The sequence below is a fragment of the Erpetoichthys calabaricus genome, chromosome 13 (assembly GCF_900747795.2).
Source record: "Erpetoichthys calabaricus chromosome 13, fErpCal1.3, whole genome shotgun sequence".
NCBI classification, from domain to species: domain Eukaryota; kingdom Metazoa; phylum Chordata; class Cladistia; order Polypteriformes; family Polypteridae; genus Erpetoichthys; species Erpetoichthys calabaricus.
Window position 1 is genome coordinate 99,682,291 of NC_041406.2, and position 24,722 is coordinate 99,707,012.

General features: G+C 38.0%; 1 protein-coding gene across 3 annotated transcripts in view; it reads right to left on the minus strand.

Annotated features, from left to right (window-relative positions):
* The window catches only part of LOC114663524 (regulator of G-protein signaling 22), a 138,693-nt gene that overhangs the window by 6,739 nt on the left and 107,232 nt on the right, over window positions 1-24,722 (minus strand). For 2 of the 3 annotated variants that reach the window (XM_051935851.1, XM_051935850.1), the window contains exons 20-25: window positions 23,027-23,188; window positions 16,566-16,745; window positions 8,199-8,357; window positions 8,035-8,118; window positions 7,587-7,718; window positions 7,050-7,158 (exon numbers count right to left, since the gene is read on the minus strand). In XM_051935851.1, coding sequence (XP_051791811.1) covers window positions 7,050-7,158; window positions 7,587-7,718; window positions 8,035-8,118; window positions 8,199-8,357; window positions 16,566-16,745; window positions 23,027-23,188 — 826 coding nt within the window. The remainder of the gene's footprint in view (window positions 1-7,049; window positions 7,159-7,586; window positions 7,719-8,034; window positions 8,119-8,198; window positions 8,358-16,565; window positions 16,746-23,026; window positions 23,189-24,722) is intronic. The other variant, XM_051935852.1, reaches the window with a different exon arrangement.

The following is a 24,722-nucleotide window of genomic DNA, read 5'->3' on the forward strand; positions in this document are numbered from 1 at the left end:
TCCTAGTTCCTGAAACCATTCAGGGAACAAAAGTCAGAGAAAAACTTCATTATACTTAAATCCCCTAACTGGGGTTTTTATATGCATGAACATCACAGGAAAATCAAGAATGGACTGCCAAAAATAAGAGTAGCATCTACTTTCACAACTAAGTAAAATGCTATCAGTTTTTCTAGATAAAGTTTTATACTGTAGATTGTTTTCAACCACTAGTATCTCATTCAAGGAAGGTTCCTGCACTGGACTAATTACTACCAGGTTTTGTTCAAGTAGTTCGCAGTCTCCACGAGAATAAGTGCATATGATTACAGCCAGGTGTAAAAATGAAACCTGGTACAAACTGACAAAAACAGAAGAGTCAACAGAATTCATTTTAAACTATATAAGTACCCTCGGTAACATCTATAACACAGTTGCACACCAGAAAGAAAGTCAATTAACATACAAAACACTTTTCTTTTATTATATATATATATATATATATATATATATATATATATATATATATATATATATATATATATATATATATATATATATAAAAAGTTGCCAGCCTTGCACTCACCAAGTTATCACAGACCTAAGTGTAGAAGTCTTCTGTTCAGTTGACAAGGTTATAGAATGAGGTAAAAAAGACCATAATTTGGCTGCTTGGATTTGGTTGAATGCCTAGGAGTTGTACAGTCCTATGAATTGGATTTTTTTTTCAATCAAGTATTTCCAGCATTAATATTGATTCTAGATGGAATACAATCTTGATAACATATTAGTGTATGTATCAACAAAGTTCCTGACTGAAAAATTTGTTAGAAATGTTTTTTATTCTGTTTATTAGAATTTCTTGTGAATGCTTTAAAATCTCTTTTTTGTCCAGCACCTCCTGACTCACTAGTATATGAAAATACCCATATATGATTCAACTCCTCTTGATTTCTAGTTATGTAAGACGTCAAAGCTGTTTGGAGTCTCCCCCCCCCCCCCCTATTTTTGTCCCTATAGACCTGATAAACCCTCATTTTTAGGTAATTTCTGGACTATATATCGTGCATGAAATTACAACCATATGATAAAGAAAAAAAACAATAGGTGTCTTCAGCAAAAATGATCAGAAGGACTTGAAGTTGTGTATGCCACATCAACCAACCGCAGGGGATATAAGTGGTTGAAGTTACTCTTTTTCACAAAATCTCAAAAAAGTAGGGACTGGCATTATAGGCATGTGGAGTGTCGTTTTATGATATTTTGAGGTGGCTGATCACGAATATGGGGCGGCACGGTGGCGCAGTGGGTAGCACTGCTGCCTCGCAGTTGGAAGACCTGGGGACCCGGGTTCGCTTCCCGGGTCCTCCCTGCGTGGAGTTTGCATGTTCTCCCCGTGTCTGCGTGGGTTTCCTCCGGGCGCTCCGGTTTCCTCCCACAGTCCAAAGACATGCTGGTTAGGTGGATTGGCGATTCTAAATTGGCCCTAGTGTATGCATGGTGTGTGGGTGTGTTTGTGTGTGTCCTGCGGTGGGTTGGCACCCTGCCCGGGATTTGTTCCTGCCTTGTGCCCTGTGTTGGCTGGGATTGGCTCCAGCAGACCCCCGTGACCCTGTGTTCGGATTCAGCGGGTTGGAAAATGGATGGATGGATGATCACGAATATGGTAATATTTTTGATATTTGATTTTTTACCAGTGGTCCTAGCCCTCTAAGAGCCACACCCAGAAGCTTAAAAATGACAAATTTCAAGCATAAGCACATGGGGTATCTCAGACTTTATCGAATCCAGAGATTAGTAATATGCTAAGTTTTGATCTTTTCCAGGGGATTTAGCCTTCAAAGGACCTCTATCAGAGGTTGCAAAATGACTAACTTGTATTACAACTGAGAAATTGAAGCACATATTTTAATATTGCAAATATCTAACATAGCTATTCTTGTTTATAATGTATTTCTACCTCATTAAGTAAATCATTGCATTTCCTATAAACGCACTAAATAAGGCAACTTACTCTAATTCAGACTTTTTATTTATGACACTATCTTCTATAGAATGGTGTAACGGTTGTCACATTTTTTTTTGTGTGCTTTTAACTGTCTCTGCCGCTTGCTTCCTTTAGAGATTATGTCCAAAGGAATAACTGACTGACGCCTAGACACCCGGGTGTGACGGATTTCAGCTTTTAACAAAGAATCGTCGCCAAGCCGGTGAGATTGCTTCTTTTACCTATTAATACAGTATACGAGTCAGCGGAGCACATCTGACTGGATTGCTGGATTTATCACAGACTTCCCAGGCCGTGGGTTTAGAGACTTTTTAAACAAAGTTAATATAAAAGGGACTGGGGAACGTGTGGGGATTGTGTGGGCGTGTGTCTAATTTATATTTGTATATATGTATGTATATATATATATATATATATATATATATATATGTGTGTGTGTATTTAGATGGGTGTGTACTGTAAATATATTGGTGTTGTTGATAAATAGGTTATATTTCCGTTTCTTTTCCTGTCTTTCTTTCTTTCTGTATATTCTAGAAGGGTTAAAGGGGGTGGCATATTAATTAGTGTTTAGATTGATAAGGATTGATTAAAGAGTGTTTTATGGTTTGTTTGATTTATGATATATATTCTTTTTGTTTGGTTAAATAATTGTTGTGGTGATTATTTCTTTTTTTTGTATAAATTCATTAAAGACAACTCCATCTGGGGACATCAAATTGGGGCTAAGGTTCTGTCGGGTTTCATACATAATATAATTAATTTTCCTAAGAGTAGGAGTTTTTTGTGTGTTCCGGGCTCCTTATCCAACTTAAGAGGAACTCGCTACAATGGTGTAATTCAAACTTGTATATTTTTCTACGCCATGCACACTAGCTGCAATATTTCAAATATGAACTGAAGCAATATGTATTTTTCTGCCAAACACCTTCTCCCACTCCAACTATTATTTCTCTATTCACCATTAGTTTACATTTTATGTAACTGCAACATATACAGTAAATTGTATAAGTAGATAAATAAAGCATATATTAAATTACATTAAGAATCTATAAGTACCAATGTTTCTACTTCAACTACACAACTGTGTAGTTTGTTCCATATTCCCACAACTCTCTGTGAAGAACTGCTTCCTGGCTTAATCTTAAATACACCTTCCTATAATTTCCACTTATGTTGAGTATGTGATTTGCTATCTTAACCAATAAAACTCTGTTGGAACACATTTCTTGATGCTTTTGAGAATTCTGACAATCTGTCCCCACACAGCCTTCTCTGCTCAAGACTTAAAAGTTTTAATACCACCAGCCTGTCAGAACAGGATATGTTCTTTAGTTTCTCTACTCTGCACAGTTTCTGTTGCCGTGTCCCTTTTATATCATAGTGACCAGAAATGCACACATTACTCCATATGTAGCATAATAAATATATTATACAGTCAAAGCATAATGTTCTTTGGTTTATATTTAATATATATCACAATGCAAGCCATCATTTTATTGGTCGTTCTATTGCTTCTGGAAATCTATATATATATAAAATTCTTTTCATGTTTGAAACGGAAATTACATATGAGCGTTTGAAACAGAAATTAAGTATCACCACAGAGGAACAGGAAAAACATTCTTAATAAACCTGATTCTTGCTGAGAGAGCGAATGGTGACATAGCTCTGGCTGTAGCATCATGGGGAATCACTTCTACATTATTAGATGGAGGCCGTACAGCACATTCGGCATTGCAATTAGCATTAAACCTTGCTCACTATGAAAATCCAATTTGCAATATATGCAATGGCTCTGGAAAGGCAAAAGTCTTGCAACATTCAAAGATAATAGTTTGGGATGAGTGCACCATGTCACATAAAAGAGCTTATGAAGCCTTGAACCGAACAATGCAAGATCTCAGAGATCCTACCAAAATAATGGAAGGTGCTGTCGTTTTACTCGCAGGAGATTTTCGTCAAACATTACCAGTTATTCCACGAGGGACACCAGCGGATGAACTCAACGCATGTTTAAAATCCATGCTTCTCCCACGGTCAGTTATGTCACGTGTTCTCGGGTAGGTACACCAAAAAATGTATACATTTATGCACTTAATGGGCAAACAAAAAATGTAGTTTATCTGAAAGCACTGCAGTAGTACTCAATGTATCTTTACTTCTTGAATCGCTTCTGCATTATTAGATGGAGGCCGTACAGCACATTCAGCATTGCAATTACCATTAAACCTCGCTCACGACGAAAATCCAATTTGCAACATACGCAAGGGCTCTGGAAAGGCAAAAGTCTTGCAACATTCAAAGATAGCAGTTTGGGATGAGTGTACCATGGCACATAAAGAGCTTATGAAGCCTTGAACCGAACAATGCAAGATCTCAGAGATCCTACCAAAATAATGGAAGATACTGTCGTTTTACTCGCAGGAGATTTTCGTCAAACATTACCAGTTATTCCACGAGGGACACCAGCAGATGAACTCAACGCGTGTTTAAAATCCCATGGTCAGTTATATGTTGCGTGTTCTCGGGTAGGTACACCAAAAAATTTATACATTTATGCACATATTGGGCAAACAAAAAATGTAGTATACCCAAAAGCACTGCAGTAGTATACTCAGTGTATCTTTACTTCTTAAATGTTAATGTTTTACTGTTTAATAATTTATACGCTTCTTATATGTTGTTCAAATTCTTTTATCAAAATACCAGTAACGGAATACACTTGACTTGAGCATTCATAGTATTCATCCTCTTTCTCTGTACATTTAGCATTTGTTTGCTCAGAGATTGATGTGCTTGCTGCTTCCTGAGCAGCTCTTCTTTACTCCACCCTAGCGGCCCGCTGCTTCTCTTTCGTTGGCATCTTTTCGCGTTAAAACTGATTAAGTCAGTTTTTGTGTTGCAATTACCCTAGGTTCTTGTCTATAAGCCAGACTCATGTATAAGCCGGAGACCAAAAATCATACGAATTTTTAAAATAAAATCGTATCATAGATAAGCCGGACTCATGGATAAGCCGAACGTACTATAACCTATAACTAATAGAAGGGAGGGAGGTCAGTGGTCTCACTCGCACCCATTTAATTTCTTTAAGGGGGGAGAAAGTGTGAGATATTGGCGTCTCTCTCACTCCCCGCATGGCCCGGTTGGAGCGGCCGGAGCGCGTTCTTTCTGCTCTGGGCGTCGCCGAGTCAACACGCACGCATAGCGGTCATTTAAATTGTGATTTTATATGTAAGCATATTTAAATATATATCACGGATTTTTTGCTGGTTCGCGGATTTCTGCGGACAATGGGTCTTTTAATTTCTGGTACATGCTTCCTCAGTTGGTTTGCCCAGTTGATTTCATACAAGGGACGCTATTGGCAGATGGCTGAGAAGCTAGATTGCTTACTTTTCTCTCTCTCTTGCACTGGCTATCTGTGATCCTGACGTATGGGGATTGAGCAGGGGGGCTGTTCGCACACCTAGACGATACGGACGCTCGCCTAAAAATGCTGAAAGATTATCTTCACGTTGCTATCTTTTGTAAAGCTGATTCATGAAACGACATGCTGCACAGTGCTTCGCATACTTAAAAGCTCGAAGGGCACGTATTGATTTTTGACTGAAAAACAAACTCTGTCTCTCTCTCTCTCTCTCTCCCCCTGCTCCTGACGGAGGGGGTGTGTGCTGCCGCCTTCAACAGCTTTGTGCCGCGGTGCTTCGCATACTTAAAAGCCAAACAGCACCATTGATTTGTTTGCTAGAGATTGTTTTCTCTATCTATGTGATATTCTGTGCTCCTGACACACACTCCTTTGAAGAGGAAGATATGTTTGCATTCTTTTAATTGTGAGACAGAACTGTCATCTCTGTCTTGTCATGGAGCACAGTTTAAACTTTTGAAAAAAAGACAAATGTTTGTTTGCAGTGTTTGAGTAACATTCCTGTCTCTCTACAACTTCCTGTGTTTCTGCGCAAATCTGTGACCCAAGCATGACAATATAAAAATAACCATATAAAACATATGGTTTCTACTTCACGGATTTTCTTATTTCGCGGGTGGCTCTGGAACGCAACCCCCGCAATGGAGGAGGGATTACTGTATAAGCCGGACTTATGTATAAGTCGATATTCTATTTTTTCATTTTCACAACTTTTTTCCTTAGATAAGCCGCGGCTTATAGACAAGAACTTAGGGTACTTTGTATGTTTTCTTTAACCTTTCACTTAATCTGGCACTTAAGTCTTCAATCTGCCTCAAGAATGATTATCGAAAGTGGTAGGGAATGACAACGGCGCCCATATGCATCCGCCGCACGGCCGCCCTGCTGCGCGCTGCCGAGAGTTGATTCTACAATAAAATAAAGATAAAAAGAGTAATAAAATCATCACCCCAAAAGCGGATAGTAGACGTCACGCAGTATATGTGTACCAAATTTAAAGTCAATAGGTGAAACGGTTTGCAAGCTACAGGTGATTTAAAATCCTGGACAGACAAACGAACAGCCACGGTAGCGTATTATAGAAGAAGATTTTACTGTTTAATAATTTATATTTATATGTAATGTGCGTCTTATATATTACTTCATATTCTCTCATGATAATGACGTTAATAATGTTGTTTATATTAATTTCTATGTTATTGTAATTGCTCTTTATTTGTTGAAAAATAAAACTGTCAATTAACAAACTTATTTTATAAATACTACATTTTATTTTTTTCCCTTGCACTCAGTGAGCGAAGCCACTGGGTAATCAGCTAGTTACCTATACAATAAGAATGTTGTGTCTACATAAACCACTAGATCCTATTCAGAAATTGTAAATGTAAGACAATATCATTGAAAGTTGTCAAAAATGTTGATTTATCACTAAATATTCATTCTGAAACTTTGAAATGGTATAATACTCATTTTCCATATGCCATATATTTACTCTTATATTTTTTTCAGGCTAGCAATCTTGGACTTTGGTATAGTCGTTTCATTGTATTGTAGTGCAAACACTTAAATTAGTGTAGTAACCACTATAAATGAAATTATAAAATGTTAATGTTGTAACAAACAGATTACCTGGATTTGAAGACACAGTAGATGATGCTCTCTCATGCTCGCTATGCATCTGTAATAATAACCTCTCCTGTTCTAAAGCCTCCATGTATTTTGAGTATGACCAAGACATCTGAGTGACAACAAAGTTTAGAATGTCATTATCAGCCTTTATTTAACATTTATATACACACACCTTATACACACATACAGTACATATACATACGCACAGAAAAAAAAGCAAGTATATAGTGTCTAGTAATGTCTATAGCGACATCTTAGTGATGAACTTGTTGAGTTACTGTAGAATTTTACTCATTTAATTAAACTGAGTTAGCATTCAGTTTAACAACTTGTTTCATTAAATTAATTCTTCAGTAAACAACCACTTCTTTGCTAGTGTAAACTGTAAAGCCACTTAACCGAAACAGCAGAAACCAAAGCTGAAATTTTAAATAATCCTGAGGAATACATGGCTCTCAAAGTATATTTTATTAATGGATGTCTTTATGAATGATACTGATATACCAGAATTATCATATACTATTTGAAGTTTCTTACTTGTAAATTATAAGCATCATGTCCCAAATCTTTTAATCCATGTCCTCCCAAAAGGCTGCCAATAAACATACTTTCACGATCACCGAATAAATCTTCAGCAATGCTTGCCTTTTTCCTGCTGTCTTTTACTTCCTAGATAGCATAGAAAAATAGAAGTGCTTAGATAAATGGATTAAAAAAATTACTATCTTCTATTTTGGAACAACTGTAAATTTTAGAACATAACAGCTGCACAATGTTTAGCCTTTGAAGTCTCACAGCTTTGGGGACCTAGAGTCAATTCCTCACAGTCATTGTCTTTGTGAAGTTTGCACGTTCATCCGTATTCTGGTGGGTTTTATCCGGGCACTCTGGTGTCCTCCCACATTCCAAAGCAGCACATGTTGTATTTATCAGCAATTCTAAATTGACAAAGTATGAATGAAAGTGGGTAAGTGCATGAGTGTACCCTGCGATGGACTGCCTTCCCATCCCGGGCTGGTTCCTGCCCTGCACCCAATACTGCCGGGATAGGCTGTGGCTCCCCTTGACCCTGTAATGGAAAAAGTTGGGTCAGAAAGTGGATGAAAATTTAACCTTTTAACAAAAAGGTCCTTAAATTTTTTAGCTTACCTTAATTCGCTTTTCCTCTTCTTTCATCCTCCTCTTCAATTTCTCTAATTGCTTCACCTTTTTCTTTTCAAGAGTCGACAACACCTTCTGTTCTTCAACATTGCTTTTAAAGTTACAAAAGTCACCCCAGAGTTTGAATAGTACGCCAAAAACAGTTGTCTGAAAGAAAATATACATAGAGAACAAGATTTTAAAACACTAGAAATTTAACCTCAGATTATTTCTGTAGCTAGTCTTCCTTCAATGGGAAAAATATATAGCAGAAAATACCCTAGATACTCACCTTTGCCGAAATATTAATTATAAGCTGCATCGACAATGCAAGCACTAAGCAGAAAAGCAGAAATAACCAAAAACTGAACTCAGTTAATGAAAGTGACCTTTTTTTTTTTTTTAAATACAAGTCTTAACAGCAATCAAAAGAAATCAAGGATCAGAGACCTCAATTCTCATTTCTTCCTTGACATTCGCTCACTATCACTTCTATAAAAATGATGAATGCACCTATACATTTGTTTCCTAACTTACACAGTCTTACTTAATATCAAGTAAGCATACTTGTCCAAAGTCACATAATAACTCACCATGTGGTGATTCTCAATTCTAGACCTTATTTAGAAAGCTGCTAAAAGAGACCTCCTCAACAGCTGAACTCGACGTAACTCAGTTCAACTCTCAACATCAGCCCTGCACCATGCCGCTTGCTCACTGGGCCAGCTGACTTTCACCCCTGCTCTTACTCAAAGCGACAATGATGATAGAATCTGGCTGTTTCAGCAACACAGGTGGGGGCTCAAGGCTAGATCACTTCCGTTGGCTTCGGCAAGCATCACCATCCACAACAGCTTTGACCCACGCCGCTCCCCCAATGCACCTGTAACGGTTGTCACATTTTTTTTGTGTGCTTTTAACTGTTTCTGCCACTTACTTCCTTTAGAGATTATGTCCAAAGGAATAACTGACTGTGGGATATCTCTTTAAGGGGAGTAGGGGTCCAAACAACACCTGGGGGTCCTTGCCAAAATGTACTTTGGTGTGACGTAAGAGAAAGAACCCAATTTAAAAGGCAAGGAGGCGCGCATTTTAAAAAAAGAGGAGCGAGAAGAAAGTTTTGTTTAAAGAAGTATCTGGGAAGGTGAATTGGTAAAAGAAGTATTCGTAAATCACGTTAAGGCTCCGTAATAATAACGGTTGGACGCAATGAAAAGGAGTGCTGGCTAATCGGAGAGGATCTTTGGAGCGCACGGCTTTACGTTGCATTTGTGATGCGGGCGGCGGCCATGGAAGGACGCTAACACCTAGATACCCGGGTGTGACGGATTTCAGCTTTTAACAAAGAATCGTCGCCAAGCCGGTGAGATTGCTTCTTTTACCTATTAATACAGTATAGGAGTCATCGGAGAATATCTGACTGGATTGCTGGATTTATCACAGACTTCCCAGGTCGTGGGTTTAGAGACTTTTTAAACAAAGTTAATATAAAAGGGACTGGGAAACGTGTGGGGATTGTGTTAGCGTGCGTCTAATTTATATTTGTATATATGTGTGTGTATATATATATATATATATATATATATATATATATATATATATATATATATATATATATATATATATATATATATATATATGTGTGTGTGTGTGTGTATTTAGACGGGTGTGTACTGTGAATATATTGGTGTTGTCGATAAATAGGTTATATTTCCGTTTCTTTTCCTGTCTTTCTTTCTTTCTTTCTGTATATTATAGAAGGGTTAAAGGGGGTGGCATATTAATTAGTGTTTAGATTGATAAGGATTGATTAAAGAGTGTTTTATGGTTTGTTTGATTCATAATAGATAGATAGATAGATAGATAGATAGATAGATAGATAGATAGATAGATAGATAGATAGATAGATAGATAGATACTTTATTAATCCCAAGGGGAAATTCACATACTCCAGCAGCACCTTACTGATACAAAAAACAATATTAAATTAAAGATTGATAATAATGCAGGTAAAAACAGACAATAACTTTATATAATGTTATTAACGTTTACCCACCCCGGGTGGAATTGAAGAGTCGCATAGTTTGAGGGAGGAACGATCTTCTCGGTCTGTCAGTGGAGCAGGACAGTGACAGCAGTCTGTCGCTGAAGCTGCTCCTCTGTCTAGAGATGACACTGTTTAGTGGATGCAGTGGATTTTCCATAATTGATAGGAGCCTGCTGAGCGCCCATCACTCTGCCACAGATGTCAAACTGTCTAGCTCCGTGCCAACAACAGAGCCTGCCTTCCTCACCAGTTTGTACAGGCGTGAGGCGTCTTTCTTCTTAATGCTGCCTCCCCAGCACACCACCGCGTAGAAGAGGGCGCTCACCACAACCATCTGATAGAACATCTGCAGCATCTTGCTGCAGATGTTGAAGGATGCCAGCCTTCTAAGGAAGTATAACCGGCTCTGTCCTTTCTTACACAGAGCATCAGTATTGGCAGTCCAGTCTAATTTATCATCCAGCTGCACTCCCAGGTATTTATAGGTCTGTACCATCTGCACACAGTCACCTCTGATGATCACGGGGTCCATGAGGGGTCTGGGCCTCCTAAAATCCACCACCAGCTCCTTCGTTTTGCTGGTGTTCAGGTGTAGGTGGTTTGAGTCGCACCATTTAACAAAGTCATTGATTAGGTCCCTATACTCCTCCTCCTGCCCACTCCTGATGCAGCCCACGATAGCAGTGTCATCAGCGAACTTTTGCATGTGGCTAGGACTCCGAGTTGTGTTGGAAGTCCGATGTGTATAGGCTGAACAGGATCGGAGAAAGTACAGTCCCTTGTGGCGCTCCTGTGTTGCTGACCACAATGTCAGACATGCAGTTCCCAAGACGCACATACTGAGGTCTGTCTTTAAGATAGTCCACGATCCATGCCACCAGGTATGAATCTACTCCCATCTCTGTCAGCTTGTCCCTGCAGAGGTTGGATTGTGTTGAAGTCGCCAGAGAAGTCTAGAAACATAATTCTTACAGCACCACTGCCTCTGTCCAAGTGAGAGAGGGATCGATGTAGCATATAGATGATGGCATCCTCCGCTCCCACCTTCTCCTGATATGGAAACTGCAGAGGGTCGAGGGCATGTTGAACCTGTGGCCTCAGGTGGTGAAGCAGCAGCCTCTCTATGGTCTTCATCACATGTGATGTCAGAGCAACAGGCCGGAAGTCATTCAGCTCACTAGGACGTGATACCTTTGGGACTGGGGTGATACAAGGTGTTTTCCAAAGCCTCGGGACTCTCCCTTGTTCCAGGCTCAGGTTGAAGATGTGCTGTAGAGGACCCCCCAAATCCGATGCACATATATTCTTTTTGTTTGGTTAAATAATTGTTGTGGTGATTATTTCTTTTTTTGTATAAATTCATAAAAGACAACTCCATCTAGGGACATCAAATTGGGGTTAAGCTTCTGTCGGGTTTCGTACATAATAGAATTAATTTTCCTAAGAGTAGGAGTTTTTTGTGCGTTCCAGGCTCCTTATTCAACTTAAGAGGAACTTGCTACACACCGGTACTGGCAGACTTTGATGATATACTTGTTAATGGGAATTCAATTGTATACCACCTCAGTATTTCATGCTCTAAACATAAATCTTTGTTTGTTGTTATCCCAGTGCACAAATACGAGATATTATGAAAAGAGTGCCGACAGTCATCAAAAAGCACAAGGACAAGGATGTTGGGATCATCATACTCAATGTAGGCATAAATGACCTTTGATAGTGACAGTCAGAGGTTGAAAAGAAAGACTTTGCATCCCTAATTCAAGCCAAGAAGAAGAGGACCCTGGCTGCTTGAATCATAATTTCGGGTCCTTTACCTTTGGCTAGAAGGTCTCATGAATCCTACAGTCGACTGCTGGCTTTAACTGGATGAGAGGCCTCTGCAAGTGACAAAACATCAGTTTTGTGGAAAACTGGGATCTTTTCTGGGAGAGACCGCATTTCTACAGATGAGGTGGTCTGTATCCAAACAGATTTGATGCCCGGTTCCTAAGACAAAATCATGAAGGTAACCTGCCTTTCTCCACTACATAATTTTAGTCCTAATATTTTCTATAATTCCATGTTAGGATGTGATCAATTCTGTATCGAGTTCAACTTTAGATGTTCACTTTATTAGCACTATAACAACAAACCATAGTCTAACTAAAAAAACGTATAAAAAGCGTATAAATTCAAATAACTTAATTACCATTTCACCTATAGATGTGCACTGTATTAGAACTATAACAACAGATTATAGATAAAAAAATCTGCACAAAGCGGTATAAACACAAAGAACTTAACTACCATTTCAAGCTGCCGTAACACTCCGATTCAGTTCTGCTCTTCAGAGACCTTAGATATGGCTTTACTAAATATTAGAGTGTTAACCAGGAAGACTTTTTGCATCAATGATCTTATCAGTGATAGGAAAATCGACTTTCTTACATTAAGTGAAATGTGGCTCAGCGCTGATGATGTGGCAGTGTTAATTAAACAGCACCTTCAAATTGCAGCTTTATGCACTTGGTTAGTCAAGGGAAAAAAGAAGGTGGTTTAGCAAGTATTTACTTGAACCGATTAAACTGTAAATATATGGTAGTTTTGGTACGTGATGTCTTTCAAGTATATTATGTTACATATGGTTACTCAAGGAGTGTCCCAGTCTCTTTTATTGATCGTTTGCAGACCTCCACAATATAATGAGTTTTTATTGAGGAATTCTCAGACTTGGTATCAATAATAATAACTATGACAGGTTCCTAATTGTAGATTATTTCAGTTTTCATGTGGATAACCAATGTGACCTGAAAGCAAGATAATTCATGAACTTACTGCACTCTCTTGATCTTAGTCAGCACATCAGCCAGCCCACACATAGCCCACAAGGATATATGCTAGATTTAATCATTTCAAAAGGATTAAAAGTTGATGTGAGGCAGGTAATGGATATCGATATATCAGACCATTTTTGCGTATTATTTATTGTAGAAATACTGATAACTACAAATAATGAGAAACGTACTGTTAAAAAACATTATTTTGATATGCCTGCAGCTTCAATGTTTGCTAATATTCTAAACAATCAGTCCTATTGTAGTGCTTATTTCAATAATGCTAATAGTGTAAACTGTAAGGTGGAAAATTTTTAATGCTGAGGTGAGAGCTGCAGCGACAATAGTGGCCCCTGAAAAGGCAATTAAGAAATCCTTCAGCACTATTAAACTTTGGAAGACTCAAACGGTGTCCAATTTAAAGAGAACATGCTGGAGAGATGAGCGTAAAGTGGACAAAAACTAAATTGATCATCCACTATGAAATACTGAAGGCAAAAATAACTACATATAACTATGCAGTCCACCGTGAGAGGCAGTCCTATTTCTCTAAAATTATAAAAGATAATGCTGGTAATCCAGGAGTTTTATTCTCAACTATTGATTGTCTTCTAAACCCCGCTCACTCAATTGAATACCTCCTTAAAAGTACTTGTGAGGATTTTGCTATTTTTATAAACACAAAATGCATGATTATTAGAAATAATAAAGTACATCCTCCTAAAGTTAATCCTATCAAACCCCATCACACCCTTTTAACCAAGTTCTGTTTCTTCACTGAAGTACAGTAGATCTACCTGGACTACACTAGCTGAAACCCTCCATCTGCATCTTTGACCCAGTACCAACAGGATTTTTTTAAAGAAGTCTCCAAAGTGCTAATTGATAGTGTACTTCCCGGACTGTCTAAAGACTGCAGTTGTTAAGCCCCTGCTCAAGAAAGATAATCGCAAATCCTCTGTCTTTCACAACTTCAGACCAATTTCTAACCTGCCTTTCTTAAGTAAAATTCGAGAAATGGCAGTTTTTATTCTTGACTAGTCTCAGTCAGGTTTTAGTACAGAAATTGAACTGCTCAACGTAGCAAATGGTTTCATGCTTAATGTGGACAGAAGCCGCATATCTGATCTTATTATCTTAGACTTCAATGCAGCATCTAATACCATAAACCACGGTATTCTTAGAAATCGCCTTAGAGACAATGGGTGGGCCTCTCCGGCAACATATGAAATTGGTTTCAGGCTTACTTAACAGGTAGAAAATTCTTTGTTAGATGTGGTGATTGTACTGTACTTCGAAGATCCATGATATTGTATATGGTGTACCGCAAGGATCTATTCTGGGTCTGCTGCTTTTTTTTCAACCTATCTGACCCAATGGAAGCATATAATCTCAAAACACAAGGTGAGCTACAGCAGCTTTATTTAATCAATAGCATCCGGATGACCCGGATGATCTTCACTCTCTGATCCAATGTCTTGGCAGTATTTCTGAAAGGATGAGTAATACATTTCTCAAACTAAATAAGGAAAATACAAATATCGCACTGATTGGCAAATATGGAAATAGAGCGGGTATTAGAAATAAACTTGATCACTTAGGTTTAAAACTTGTGGCGAAGGTGAAGAATTCAGGGGTAGTCACAGACTTTGACCACTTCTTTAAATCACATATTAACCAGATTACTAGGACTGCATTTTTTCACTTAAGGAATATTGCAAAAGATAGACTTCTTATAACATTACAAGATACTGAAAAATTAGTTCACAATTTAGTTTTTAGTTGACTAGATTACTGTAATGCGCTCGTAACAGAATTACCTAAGAAAGACATCAATCGCTTGCAATTAGTGCAGAATACAGCAATCACAATCTTAACTCGGGAAAAAAAAATCTGAACAGATCTCACCAGTTTTACCATTGTTACATTTCTTACCTGTGTCATTCAGAATTGATTTTAAAATACTACTAATGGTTTATAAAGCCTTATAGTCGCAACCTCATTTCTTTGAATGGTGCTCTGTTTACAATTACAAGAGCCAAGCCTGAGAAAGTGGTGAGGCAGCCTTTTACTGTTATGCACCTAAAATCTGGACTACGTTACCAATAGTGTTGTTCCAGGCTAATACTGTGGAATATTTTTAAAAGAAACCGTTAAAAACTCATTATTTTAATTTTTCGTAGCTACTATTTAGTTGTACTCCTAATAGACTATATGAGCATAGAATTATCATATTCTTCCGGGACCTGCAATCTTTACTAATCTCTGCTATTCTCTGCTTTTAATTTTCTGGTTCTTCTGGGGTGGCAATCTATGCCACCTCCACCTGATCAAGGCACCATGCAGCCACCAGTGATGATGGAATGAAGGTGGGTACCCCAGCTGTCCATGAAACCAACTTCATCAAATCCTCTCATAGGAAGCCTGGAAACAAAGAGGATTGATTTATGAACATTTATGTTAGGTAGAATAACCAGTGTGGGGCCTGGGCGGTCTTTTTTCTTAAGAACCCCTGAAGATTGTTTTTTCTCCAGCCTAACTGTAGTTTGTTTTTTTCTGTCCTCCTAGTCATCTGATTTTACCTTTTTTTGTTACTTATTCTTTAATATTATTGCATAATCTTAGTTACTGTTCTTTTCTTGTAACTTTCTCTTTGATGTATTGTAAAACACGTTGAGCTACATTGTTTGTATGTGCTATAAATAAATGATGCTGTTACCGTCTGTTTTATGTACATTACAGCCATCTTGTATGGAAAGTATTTAATTAGTTAGTTCAATCATTTTCCAAAATCTCTTGAACCAATACAGGATAAGAACTCATCCTAGCAGCAATGCACTTAAAGTTGCCATTATAGGGCACAGCCATGCACACACCAACACTCGCTTCTCCCAAACCAATTAAGTCAACAATTAAAAAAAAAAATGCACACATCTTGAGATAGGGAAGAAAGATAGATGGGTAATCAGAAAAAAACAAATATTGTAAACATTAGCTGGTGGACAAATATGTAGAATTATAACAGGGTGGGCTGGTTGTAAATAAAGTATAAAATATTGTTAAGAAAAGACTGATTGTCTACATTTACACAAAAAGGGATCAATGCATAGGAATGCAGGAATAGAGTTGATTTTTTTTTTTTGCAGTTTTATTCATTGAATTCTTTATCAATTTTCATTATTGTGAATAAATGTTACATCGAAATGTTCCATGAAGGCCAGATACATTTTGGTTCTTTGCAAAGAAAAAATACCCACAGCACAACTTAGAAATTGTATATATAGGAAACATCTAACAAAACATTTCTTAAAATGCATACCACACTACTTCGACACACTAAATTCTGGTTTTGCTAATAATATGAATACATATCTTTATTTAAATATCAATTTTTACAATATCTTACTTAAATAACACACAATGTAATTTTTCTCCTATTTAAGCCAATGAAAATTGTGCAGGCCCACTCTTTTGATTACACTCAATTGTAACCGATGAGTTTGTTTCACTTACCTCTGCTTCTTGGAAAACATAAGGACCTAGTTCTCTTCTCTTCAACAGGATCCGTTCTGCTTGCTCTGGGGGGATATCAATTTGCAGTGCAGGTGGGATGCTAGAGTTAATAAAGCAGTTCACAATAGTTGTAATTTTGTTCTGAATAACAGCATCATCACAGTGGGAATGGCACAAGTCCTGGTGATGAAGGAAGAGAAATCAACATACTGTAAATGGAAAAAATGGTAGTTTCATTTATAATTACTGCAATATCAAGATTTGGAATTATTTAAGTGGATTTCATATTGCCATCATAATTATAGACTAATACGCCATGGCAAATCATTTAGAGAAGGTTTCACAAGTACCATTTTCTGAGATATCCATCTATTCATCTTCAAATCCACTTAAACCAATTATAGAGTTATGAGGGGGCGGGGCCAATCCTTGAAAGGGTGGGGGACAGTCACAGGGCACATAGATCCACATGCCCACTCGTCAATCCTTAAAAGGGTAGGGGACAATCACAGGGCACATAGATCCACATGCCCACTCTGGGACAATCATCTTTTAACCCAATCTGTATGAATTTAGGATATGGATAAAACATGGAAGTACTCATGGAGGTGGAGAAAAGTGTGTAGGCACAAGGGCAACGCTCTGACTGCACACAGATAAAGATCTGGTCAAAATCATGCCCATTTTCCTGAAGATGTGTAGCCACAACACTTAATACAGATAATGTATGGATGTAAATTATAAATGTCTAAAAGTGCAGAAATAAAAAGAAAAATAACAGAACAGACTGCTGATGGATACCTATATAGCTTTAAATTATATACTTAGACAGTCAGTCAGTCACTTTCCAACCCGCTATATCCTAACACAGGGTCACGGGGGTCTGCTGGAGCCAATCCCAGCCAACACAGGGTGCAAGGCAGCAACAAATCCTGAGCAGGGTGCCAGCCCACTGCAGGACACACACACCAAGCACACACTAGGGACAATTTAGGATCACCAATGCACCTAACCTTCAGGTCTTTGGACTGTGGGAGGAAACCGGAGCACCCAGAGGAAACCCACGCAGACACGGGGAGAACATGCAAACTCCACACAGGGAGGACCCGGGAAGCGAACCCAGGTCTCCTTACTGTGAGGCAGCAGCGCTACCACTGATACTTAAACAAGTTTTTCTAAATACACATTTACAAATATGGTTAAACATGAACACTTACCACAAAACCATAATATATTCACCAAAATGTTGACATTGGTAGCTACATTACAATATTTTAAAGTCTAAATCATTTGATACATGGTTAAATAGAAGCTACTGTATCTAAAATGACACCTCTTTCTTATAGCAGACATAAGCAGCCAGACATACAATAGTTGTGAAAGTTCTATCAGATTCTTAGAATGGAGTTATTTGACACAGATTCATTTAGTTTATTCATTAACATCCAGAAAGCAACACAGCACACTGACCTTCATGTCAGGAAGTATAAAACAGATGGGGTATTGAAGCATTTGTTGGAAAACAGGATTAACAACAAAAAATAAACAGTTAAGGAACTAAGGCAGTTTGTTTCTCATTTTTGTTGTGAGGAAAACAATGTAATATTCTAGAACTGTACTTGGTAATATATATTGCAGGGCAAGCACCAAATGATATTTACATCACTGTTTTTGGTAGCTCACTATCCTTAAAAGGAGCACTTGCTGTTGTCACACCATTTAGAATACAGTAATCCCTCGCTATATCGTGCTTCGACTTTCGTGCCTTCACTCTATCGTGGATTTTATATGTAAGCATATTTAAATATATATCGTGGATTTTTTGCTGGTTCCCGGATTTCTGCGGACAATGGGTCTTTTAATTTCTGGTACATGCTTCCTCAGTTGGTTTGCCCAGTTGATTTCATACAAAGGACGCTATTGGCAGATGGCTGAGAAGCTACCCAACCAGAGTGCGTATTACGTATTAAAACTCCTCAAATATATTGTGAGCATGGGGGCAGTTCGCAACCCTAGAGGATGCGGACGCTCGTCTAAAAATGCTGAAAGATTATCCTCACATTGCTCCCATCCGTGCAGCTGCTTTGTCAAGCGACATGCTTCCCGCACGGTTTCGCATACTTAAAAACTCGAACGACAAGTATTGATTTTTGATTGTTTGTTTTTCTCTGTCTCTCTCACTCTCTCTGACATTCTCTGCTCCTGAGGGAGGGGGTGTGAGCAGAGGGGCTGTTCACACACTGGCCTAGAGGATACGGACGCTCCTCTAAAAAATGCTGAAAGACTACCTTCACATTGCTCCCTTCCTTGCTGGGCTTAGAAGTGGCTGCTTTGTCAAGCGATATGCTTCCCACACGGTGCTTCGCATACTTAAAAGATCAAACAGCACGTATTGATTTTTGATTGTTTGCTTTTTTCTCTCTCTCTCTCTGACATTCTCTGCGCCTGACGTGCACTCCTTTAAAGAGGAAGATATGTTTGCATTCTTTTAATTGTGAGACGGAACTGTCATCTCTGTCTTGTCATGGAGCACAGTTTAAACTTTTGAAAAAGAGACAAATGTTTGTTTGCAGTGTTTGAATAAAGTTCCTGTCTCTCTACAACCTCCTGTGTTTCTGTGCAAATCTGTGACCCAAGCATGACAATATAAAAATAACCATATAAACATATGGTTTCTACTTCGCAGATTTTCACCTTTCGCGGGGGGTTCTGGAACGCAACCCCCGCGATCAAGGAGGGATTACTGTACATATGCAACTTTCGCAAGCTTGCTGTTTTTATAGGCTCCCTTGCAGCTGTTGCTAAAGCTGCATATTTACATTATAGAATAGCAGTTCATACCATTGGTGACTCATCCCCAGACGTATGCAACTGTCTCTTCTAATTCTCTGAGGAAAGTGACCATTTCTAACTCCTTGAAACAGTGCAGAAACACTTGAAAACAATGTTGTTTCCGCAAAAATTGTGCAGCTGTTGACAAAGATACCTCAGTGGCAGTCTGGAACACTTCACTGCGCAGTAGGAATGTTGAGCAATGCAATGTCATGTGGTGCAGCAGAGGTGTTTAAAACTGTATTTCTATGAGGTGATCTATAAATTATATGTGGGTAGGTGAAACACCTTGTGTGGAATTTCAGATGCATCTTCACTGAAGTGACACTATGAATGGTATTCCAGGTCCAGATCTCAGCTTTGAGGCCCCCTCTCAACAGCTGCTCTGTGACACCTCTACGATTTGCCTTGCCCTTTGCCTGCATACTTCCACCCAAAGCCCCAATTCACACTGTGGACCGGGTGTCAGTAGCTACTCAATCTGACACATTTTTTCCCAGCTCCATGTCCCAGAAGTTCTGTCAAGAACCACACCCCTAAACTAGTATTTCCTAATCTAATAGATTTTAGCTGATGGCATAGTGGTGGGGAAGCTGCAGGGGTAGCAATCTATCAGCTGCCTACCTTCCCATACTCACAGATAGAAATTTATTTTTCCTCCTAGAATGCTGCAGAACGCATTCCAGATCCCAGAACTCAGCATCAGGACTCTCCAGCAACTCCTCAGAAGAGCACAAAATGTCTATTTTAGGTTTTTGCAGCATTTGATGCTTTGCCAAATCAGACAATAGGTCTTCTTTCACATCCAATTACACCAATATATCACCAGCACCGAGTGTTAAATGGATTCTTTGCTCTTTACATCACTCTTTTTAGTAGCTCCCTATTCTTAAAAGGACTGCTTGCTGTTGCTGCACTAGGAGGAATTTATTTGCGACTTTAGCAGACTTGCCAATTTTATAGGTTCTCCTGCAACTGGCACTAAATTGCTAATGTACAAAATGGAAAATCAGCTCACACTGTTGGTGACTCATGTCCAGGCTGATGTAACTTGTCAGTACTGTTGTAATATATAGTGCCTTGCAAAAGTAATCACATCCTTGAACAATTCTGTAATTAAATCATACACTAAAATGTTGTTCTATGTATTTTTTTTTTTAAAAAGTGAAGCTCAAACTTTTCTTTTTTAATGTATCATTGTTCTTCTGTTACGAAAAAATCTTAACGAAAAAATGATATATGCTGAATGCATCAGTATTCAGTTCCCATATTTGAGTATTTTGTTATGACACTTTATGTAACAATTACAACTTCTGTGCAATCTGGATGATGCTTGTGCAGATCCAATTTTCAATTAGTGTCACTTATTCTTAGTACGTTTGAGGTCAGACCCTTGACTGGACAGAGTCCTGAGCCACTCCATAGTTATTTTGACCTTGTGTTTTGGATCATTATCATGCAGAAAGATGAATTTCCACCCAAGTTTCATTTATTTAAAAAAAAAAAAAACAACACATGAAACAGCTGTTCACTGGAAATCTCTGTTCATGTTAAATTTAAAGACTGTTTTTGACAACGAACAATAAGCTGCCCAATGAAGCCAATTCCGTACAAAGGGTTAACAGCTATGGCAAGGTCAGCAACAATCTCAGTACTTTTTTTCTTTTTCTTTCTTCCATTCTGTAATGGTATGTAAAACACAAGACTTCAGACAGATGAGCCTCTCTTCTGTTTGCCAGGTCCTTACTACTCGTCTCTGTATTCTATGCTTTGTACTTATGAATGAGCAATCATTGGCTGTCAGCTCTCGTGCACACAGAGCCTGTCCCTAAAACTAAAGACATTTTGTCGGGACGAGGCACTAGTTGGAGTGAGTCGCTCTTTATGTCATAGTAGGGAACTGACGATCACAGAAGCTCACTGCCAAATGCTTCAGACTTGCTAAAATTATATAAATGAATGCTAGGACTCAAAATCCCTGGAACAGTCATCTGATGTGACATAGCCTTTAACAGTTTATGGATGACAAACACAGAAATCCAGTTTCTAAAATGCCATGTAAACCTTTATTCCAGTTAGAGAAACGGGGATATTGCTCTCTGAGAAACCAGGTTAACATGCATACATTGCTCGTCAAGTAACACAGTTATTTGGACATGTAAACCCTTAACTGGGCTACACTTAAAGAATTCATATTCTGTGAATGTTTGTGCTTTGCACATGCAGTTATCAGCCATGGTTAGAAAACTATGGAAGCATCTACAATGATAAATTTCCTAATACTTTTCTTTAAATGTGAGGCCTCATAAAAGAAATAACAATCGTAGAAAAAATCCAGGTAGAGATAAAAGACTTACTCCAGGACTGCTGGGTATGAGGTAAGATTGAAATAGTTTAATCTGCTTAAAGTAAGCATATAGTAACTTTGAAAATATTATTTTATTCTTATACACAGGCACCTGCATAAGTGAAGGGAAAAGTTGGGTATATCCAAGCAGATTAGCCCTTTTACAGGGTGGTCCCACTGTGGCTTGAATAACCTTCTTTGTCTACAGCTCAATACATCTAAAACGTCTCTTTGGACTTTCTTGTATTCATAATTAGGCCTTTTCTCTCCATGTCATCTTACTGTTTGTGTATGTTCTCCTTCTATGCTGAAAAGCCCCCTACCAAATCTCTATTGATCAACAGCATACGAGAGTTCATTTCAAGTGTCCCCTGGTCTAAAGATGTCTTACTAATAAAGCATACAGTATTATAATACACACCTTCTCTATTCCGGAGTCATGGTTTTCTCGTTGTAGCAGTCTATACCATTAAAACTGTTACCAATCTTTTTTGGTCCTTTATTGGACAGGGTGTTACATAAAACCATCTTCATAACATACATTAGCTGAACTTTAGAATCCTCTAAGCCTTGTTATTTCTCATTCCAACATTTACCATTAACTTCGTTATGATTAAAATTTCTTTTTTTTTTTTTTTTCGGTAAATGTCTCCCTACCACATCTGCCATGACCAAGCTTGTTATTTAACCAAAGTAAGTAGACTAGAGATAATGCAATAACAAAAGAATTATTGTTTTATCAGTGAAAGGGCACTCCAGCAAGTTGATCCATTCAGCTGACTATAGTTTCTTTTATTTAGACAGTAAGACATTAAAAGTGTATATTTTCCTTTGTTGCTTAATAGAGTATGTTATTTTTATTTCCACATTTCCAGGAAGCAGCAAGTGCATCAACCTCTGAGCAAACGAATGCTAAACGTACAGAGAAAGAGTCTGAAAACTAGGAATGCTCAAGTCAAGTGTATTCACTGCACGTTGTCGTGCAGTCCGCCATTACTGATCTAATATAATATACTCCAATCATGTTAAACTACAGATAGTGTCTATATTTGCTCACTAACAAACAATACACACACAACTAACTTTCACTTCTCTGGGAATTTGTTGGAGGAATACAGCACTATGTTGAGAGCTTTGAGGCAACAGTACTAACCATGACATTTTTTGCCAGGCATTGCATCTTATATTTTATTTATTCGATTAACAAACACATAAAGAATATGATGGGAAGTGGGGGGATGCCCTCATATATAGGACAGTTTTTAAAATTCTCATTGTTTACCTTGTATTTCTGTACTTCCAGCCAGAACAGAACCCCATTTTCCAAATAATCACCCTTTAATGATACAAAGTGTTGGAATTGTTGACAGGTGGCTTTATTTGACAGAGCTTTCCTGAAGGCAATGGCTTCTTTGGATGAAGAAATCCAATTACTGTCAACATCCTGCCAAGTACAAATAGAATGCATTACAAAAAGATAAAGAGTAAAGGTTTTGGCTCCATCATGAGACATAAGCTAAATGAATACTGAAACTAAAAACACACTGAATCTTATTTAAATTCAATTGTAAAATCTGTGTTATGATTAATAAACTTTGATATAACAAATAATGTTCAACATCTTAATACAAAATTCTACAATAACTGACTATCTGTAATCTGAGCAATAAAAAGTGCAATCTTGAAATAAGACTAGTAACTTATTTATTGAAATTCCTATTAAGTGCTTCTCAGAAAGTTGCACAATCTTCTGCAAAGCCAATTCAGTTTGGCAGATTTTTTCACTTCTCCCACTTATACCATTACAAAAGCCAAGCAAAATGACACCTTTTATTGGCTAACTAAAAAGATTACAATTTGCAAGCTTTCGAGGCAACTCAGGCCCCTTCTTCAGGCAAGATGTAATCATTATATGTAATATAATGATATATTATATGTAATCATAATTGATTACATCTTGCCTGAAGAAGGGGCCTGAGTTGCCTCGAAAGCTTGCATATTGTAATCTTTTTAGTTAGCCAATAAAAGGTGTCATTTTGCTTGGCTATTCTCTACAATTATAATGGCTAACACGGTACAACACCCTAGTACTACCATTATAAAAGAAATATAGTTATAAAATACTGAAAATATGTAAACAAGTTCTATGTAAAGCATGACACAATTCTAAAATGTTTTAATGGAACCAAAAGTATTTATGTAAACTTGAATCCAGCACAACAAAGAGATATGGATTAGTAACTTTTGATCAATAGCAATGTTTACTATACAGAAAATCTTGGCCTTTGTAGGTGATTTTTTTTTTTTTTTTTTTAAATCACACAGGATTTGATTTGTTTTTCCAATTTTTGTGCCGTTAATAGATGCAGTTGTAGCAGTGCTACTTCCTAAGAACTGCATCTCCCAGCAGTCCTTGCAGGGGCTGCTGGTGTCAAAGGAGGTTTAAAAGAGGGCAGAGGGCAAAAGGAAAAGGAGAAAGTTTGTTTTGTTTGGTGCGTTGTGTGTTGCGTTTATCTGTCGTGCTGCCTGCTATTGTTGGAACTTTAATTAATCATTGTGTCCTGGACTGTATTCGTTTGTTGGAATCTGGATCACTGTCTACCTGTGCACTGAGGACTGCGTTTGGATCATTGGTTTTCCGGAAGAGGGAGCGCTCCTGAACCATCCATCCGATTTCATCCTTTCAGTAACTACCAGTAGGACTGTGTTTTCTTTCATCCTTTCAACATACAGATCGCTGGACTTAACTTCGTCACTTCTCATTTCATCCGGTTTGTTTTCATGGACTTTGCTGCGCAGTGTTTGTGTGTGTATATATGTTAAATGTAATATCGCCGAAGGGGTCAGGGGTGGTATTACTGTTTTCATTTAGTTAATTGTGTGTCATTATACTCTTAATTGTTTGCCTTACCCAGTGTGCTTTATTGGTCTCTGTCGTGAGTGTGTGTGGGTCGATCCAAGGCTGGGGACGTTCCTGG